The sequence below is a fragment of the Mobula hypostoma genome, chromosome 5 (assembly GCF_963921235.1).
Source record: "Mobula hypostoma chromosome 5, sMobHyp1.1, whole genome shotgun sequence".
NCBI lineage: Eukaryota > Metazoa > Chordata > Chondrichthyes > Myliobatiformes > Myliobatidae > Mobula > Mobula hypostoma.
The window spans coordinates 107,521,558-107,527,557 of NC_086101.1; the positions used below are offsets into that span (position 1 = coordinate 107,521,558).

At 58.3% G+C, this 6,000-nt stretch overlaps 1 protein-coding gene across 2 annotated transcripts in view; it reads left to right on the forward strand.

The window, feature by feature from the left end:
• elp5 (elongator acetyltransferase complex subunit 5) overlaps positions 1-5,484 on the forward strand; it is a 56,723-nt gene extending 51,239 nt beyond the window's left edge. For both annotated transcript variants that reach the window (XM_063048718.1, XM_063048717.1), the window contains exons 6-8: positions 1,115-1,204; positions 4,220-4,320; positions 5,093-5,484. In XM_063048718.1, the coding sequence (XP_062904788.1) occupies positions 1,115-1,204; positions 4,220-4,320; positions 5,093-5,198 (297 nt within the window). In that variant the 3' untranslated portion in view covers positions 5,199-5,484. The remainder of the gene's footprint in view (positions 1-1,114; positions 1,205-4,219; positions 4,321-5,092) is intronic.
• The last annotated feature ends 516 nt before the right edge of the window (positions 5,485-6,000 follow it).

Below are 6,000 nucleotides of genomic sequence, written 5' to 3' on the forward strand. Positions count from 1 at the left end.
AGGCGTTTACTGGGAGTGGGAGGACGAGGTTATAGTGGGAGCGGTAGAGGGTATAGCGGGAGGGGGGAGGGGATGAGGTGTGGAGGCGAGGGAGGTGATGACGGTTGTAGAGGGAGGGAGGGGTTGAGGGGCATAGTGGGGAGGGAGAGGTGAGCATTATAGTGGGAGGGGTGAGGGTTATAGTGGGAGTGGTGAGGGGTTTAGTGGGGAGGAAGGGGGTGAGGATTGTAGTGGGAGGGGTGAGGGGTGTATTGGGAGGGTGATGGGTGTGTTGAGAGGGAGTGGGAGATGATGTGGGTTGGGGTTTCACAAGATCACAAGACAAAGCAGCAGAAGTAGTCCATTCAGCCCATCGAGTCTGCTCCATCACTCCACCTTAAGCTAAACTATTCTCCCATCTAGTTCCAGTTTCTGGCTTTTTCCCCATATTGCTTGATACCCTGACTAATTAGATACCTATTAATCTCCTCCTTAAACACCCTCAATGATCGGGCATCCACAGCTGTATGTGACAATGAATTCCCTAAATCCACGACACTCTGGCTAAAAACATTTCTCCTCATCTCCGTTTTAAATGGGTACCCTCTAATTCTAAGACTGTGGCCTCTTGTCCTGGACTCACCCACCAAGGGAAACAGCCTTTCCACATCTACTCTGTCCAACCCTTTCAACATTGTAAATGTTTCTATGAGATCCCCTCTCATTCTTCCATACTCTAATGAATACAGTCCAAGAGCTGACAAACGCTCCTCATATGTTAGCCGCTGCATTCCAGGAATCATCCTGGTAAATCTTCTCTGGACCCTCTCGAACATCAGAACATCCCTTCTAAGATAGGGGGCCCAAAACTGCACACAGTATTCCAGCTGAGGTCTCACCAGTGCCCCACAGATCCTCATCAACACCTCCTTACTCTTATACACTATTCCTCTTGAAATGAATGCCAACATAGCATTCGCTTTCCTCACCGCTGATCCAACCTGGTGGTTAACCTTCAGGGTGTCCTGCACGAGGTTGGTAGGTGGATGTGATGGAGGAGTTGAGTTAGAAGGTGGGGTAGTTGAGGTAAGGAGGCAGCGAGTGCAGGATAACCCCTTTCTGCCCTCCGCCGCAGGTGGAGTGTTTCACTGTGGAGGACGATCTCAGACTCAGGACGGCGGTGGTCCCATTCCCGGACGAGGCGCCAACAGAGACATCGGTAAAGGTACCGGGGCTCCCGACCCCTCCACCCAATCCGGCAGGGAGAGTGCTGTGTCCTGATGTCCGAGCTCCCATCTGCACTGTCTCTCCCTCACACCCTCAGAGTCAGCAACACCCCGTCCCTGTAATTCCTCACTGGCACCTTCCCCTTCGTCCTCACTCTCCAATCCTCCCTTCACCCAGTCTTCCTCACTTTCCAATCCTCCCTTCAACCAGTCTTCCTCACTCTCCAATCCTCCCTTCACCCTGTTCTCCTCTGTGACCCCCCACCCCGTTCTCCTCTGTGACCCCCCCACCCTGTCCTTCTCTGTGACCCCCCCACCCCCTTCCCCTCTGTGACCCCTGTTACGTACCCCGTAACTGGATTGCCAAACCAGCAGAAATGGAACACTCGTTGGAGTCTGGATTACTGAGAACTAATAAAGTTTTATTAAAGAAACAAATAATACAGTGCTCTAGTCGTAAGGATATAAATGTAACAGGTTAGCAATGATAATGCACACATGTACACAGAACTAGGGTAATAGGAATCAACCAAGCTCTATCGCAGTCTAGGAGTAAAATGATCAGTCTTAAGTGACGCAGAGTTCAGTTCAGCTTAGTACAGTTCACAGTAATCGCTGTTGTCGTACCGTTGGAGAGGGAGAGAGAGAGGGGGCGGGATGCAATTTGGTTCAGGCAGACCCTTGATGTCTCCACAGTTAGCTTTCGGGCAGACCCTTTTTGATGTCTTCTATCCTGCTGTGGTCACCGACTGTGACCCCTCCGTTCCGGATACGACCGTTCTTCCGCGGTGAACCGGGCACCCAGGCAAGGGCGGACACACACACCAGGTTCCCGCCAATCGTACCTTTACACCCTGTGAGCCTATGGTCGGTTCCCACGAACCGGACCTCCAAACTCCCACCACTTGTGGGGGCACACTGCTCTTTCCAGGGTCTTGTTATCTCGTGGTCTCGTGGTGTGCTGTGCCTTAGCGAACCTGCTCTTTTTATCCCCCTGCTGGGGTATCACCTGTCCATCAAACATCAAACTTCAAACAGTTCAGCTTCAAAGTAACCGGTCTGTCAATATTCTAAATTGTGTTTCTTTTCCGTTAATTCCTCTCTCCTCTCTTATTGGCATTTTAAATGTTTCTCCATTGTCTCTCTTACCTCTCTCATTAGCATCAATCATCCGATAGCTTGGTTTGGCTTCGCACCCCCCACCCCGTCCTCCCCTGTGACCCCTCCCACCCCGTCCTCCTTTGTGACCCCCCCATCCCGTCCTCCCCTGTGACCCCCCCACCCCATCCTCCTCTGTGACCCCCCACCCTGTCCTCCCCTGTGACCCACTCCCACCCTGTCCTCCCCTGTGACCCCCCACCCTGTCCTCCCCTGTGACCCCCCCACCCCATCCTCCTCTGTGACCCCCCACCCCATCCTCCTCTGTGACCCCCCACCCTGTCCTCCCCTGTGACCCCCCACCCTGTCCTCCCCTGTGACCCCCCCACCCTGTCCTCCCCTGTGACCCACTTCCACCCCGTCCTCCCCTGTGACCCCCCCACCCTGTCCTCCCCTGTGACCCACTTCCACCCCGTCCTCCCCTGTGACCCCCCACCCCGTCCTCCTCTGTGACCCCCCACCCCGTCCTCCCCTGTGACCCCCCACCCCGTCCTCCCTTGTGACCCACTCCCACCCCGTCCTCCCCTGTGACCCACTCCCACCCCGTCCTCCCCTGTGACCCCCCACCCTGTCCTCCCCGTGACCCACTCCCACCCCGTCCTCCCCTGTGACCCCCCACCCCGTCCTCCCCTGTGACCCCCCCACCCCATCCTCCTCTGTGACCCCCCACCCCGTCCTCCCCTGTGACCCCCCACCCTGTCCTCCCCTGTGACCCCCCCACCCTGTCCTCCCCTGTGACCCACTTCCACCCTGTCCTCCCCTGTGACCCCCCCACCCTGTCCTCCCCTGTGACCCACTTCCACCCCGTCCTCCCCTGTGACCCCCCCACCCCATCCTCCTCTGTGACCCCCCCACCCCATCCTCCTCTGTGACCCCCCACCCCGTCCTCCCCTGTGACCCCCCACCCCGTCCTCCCTTGTGACCCACTCCCACCCCGTCCTCCCCTGTGACCCACTCCCACCCCGTCCTCCCCTGTGACCCCCCACCCTGTCCTCCCCTGTGACCCCCCACCCTGTCCTCCCCTGTGACCCACTCCCACCCCGTCCTCCCCTGTGACCCCCCACCCCGTCCTCCCCTGTGACCCCCCCCACCCCATCCTCCTCTGTGACCCCCCACCCCGTCCTCCCCTGTGACCCCCCCACCCTGTCCTCCCCTGTGACCCACTTCCACCCCGTCCTCCCCTGTGACCCCCCCACCCCATCCTCCCCTGTGGCCCACTTCCACCCCGTCCTCCCCTGTGACCCACTTCCACCCCGTCCTCCCCTGTGACCCCCCACCCCATCCTCCCTTGTGACCCACTCCCACCCCGTCCTCCCCTGTGACCCACTCCCACCCTGTCCTCCCCTGTGACCCCCCACCCTGTCCTCCCCTGTGACCCCCCCACCCCGTCCTCCCCTGTGACCCCCCCACCCCGTCCTCCCCTGTGACCCACTCCCACCCCGTCCTCCCCTGTGACCCCCCACCCTGTCCTCCCCTGTGACCCCCATCCCATCCTGCTCTGTGACCCCCCACCCCGTCCTCCCCTGTGACCCCCCACCCTGTCCTCCCCTGTGACCCCCCCACCCCGTCCTCCCCTGTGACCCACTCCCACCCTGTCCTCCCCTGTGACCCCCCACCCTGTCCTCCCCTGTGACCCCCCACCCTGTCCTCCCCTGTGACCCCCATCCCATCCTGCTCTGTGACCCCCCACCCCGTCCTCCCTTGTGACCCCCATCCCATCCTCCTCTGTGACCCGCCCCCTACCCACTCATCCCCCCCCCATTCCACAGCTTCTTGGTGCCTCCCTCCCATCTGTGTCCCACACTGTCTTGCCACACCCCACATGTCCCTGTTCTGTGATTCTCTCTGCCCGTTAGGTGGACCCCACCGCAGACCTGACCTTCAACCTGCGGCTGACAGCAGAGGAGCAGCAAGCAAGGTCATCTGTCCCACTGCCCTACCACCTCTCTCCTGCCAGGTATGTGTCCGGGGAGGCAGGGGCAGGTGTCGTGTCTCTCCATCAAAATAAACCTGGTCTCCCCTTCTCCACCCCTGGTCCTTCCCTTCCCTCCCAACCTGTTGCTCAATGCAGCTCTGTCTGAACTGGTGGTCACTTGAGGGAGGGAAAACGGATGGCAGTGGGGGTGGCAAGGGGGTGAGGGAGGGGATGAGCCCAGAAAGTGTGCATTGCCCAGAACTGACTGACTGACTGACTGTCTGTCTCTCTCCCCTCCCTCTGTCACTATCCATCACTCTCTCCCCTGTCCCTCTGCATCTCTCTCTCTCTCTCTTCCTTTGTGTGTCTCTCTCACCCCCTCCCCCCTCTCCCATTGTCTCTATCCATCACTCTCCCTGTCCCTCTGCATCTCACTCTCTGTCCCTCTGTGTGTGTCTCTCTGTCTCCATCTGTCCCTTCCCCTCCCTCTGTCACTATCCATCACTCTCCCTGTCCCTCTGTGTGTGTCTCTGTCTCCATCTGTCCCTTCCCCTCCCTCTGTCACTATCCATCACTCTCCCTGTCCCTCTGTGTGTGTCTCTGTCTCCATCTGTCCCTTCCCCTCCCTCTGTCACTATCCATCACTCTCCCTGTCCCTCTGTGTGTGTCTTGCTATCTCTATATGTCCCTTCCCCTCCCATTGTCTCTATCCATCACTCTCTCCCCTGTCCCTCTGCATCTCTCTCTCTGTCCCTCTGTGTGTGTCTCTCTTCCCCCCCGCCCCACTTCTCCCAATCGCTCTCTGCCGGAGCAGGAAGGCTGCCCTCTTACAAGGAGATAGCAAGGCAAAGATTCACTACCAGCCCGATGCCAGCGACGATTTTGACGAGGAAGATCCTGATGATGACCTGGACATCTGAGGAATCCACTGGACTTGTACTGCCTCCACTATCTGCACTCCCCTTCACCCTCAGTGATGTGGTCAGGATGTTGAGTCATTGTGCCACTGTCATGGACTTTCCCATTATTGGGATCGCCCCCGGTAACTACAACGAGGACAGAGAAACTGGAATGAGAATCCACTGCTGACCACTGAGATCTCTGATGGCAGCTGCCCACCACTTCCCTGGATCCTCGTTTCTCCCTCTGCTCCAAACTTTGGGACCTTCAGCCTCTTCTGGTGTTAAATAAAATATTCGCGTTTTATTACAGATTTCTTGTTTTGAACAGCACATACTCCCAGGGTCAGACACAGAGTGAAGCTCCCTCCACACCGTCCCATCACACACTCCCGGGATCAGACATAGAGTGACCCTCCCTCTACACTGTCCCATCACACACTCCCGGGGTCAGACACAGAGTGAAGCTCCCTCCACACTGTCCGATCACACACTCCCAGGGTCAGACACAGAGTGAATCTCCCTCCACACTGTCCCATCACACACTCCCGGGGTCACACAGAGTGAAGCTCCCTCCACACCGTCCCATCACACACTCCCGGGGTCAGACACAGAGTAGAACTCCCTCCACACCATCCCATCACACACTCCCGGGGTCAGACACAGAGTGAAGCTCCCTCCACACCGTCCCATCACACACTCCCGGGATCAGACATAGAGTGACCCTCCCTCTACACTGTCCCATCACACACTCCCGGGGTCAGACACAGAGTAGAACTCCCTCCACACCATCCCATCACACACTCCCGGGGTCAGACACAGA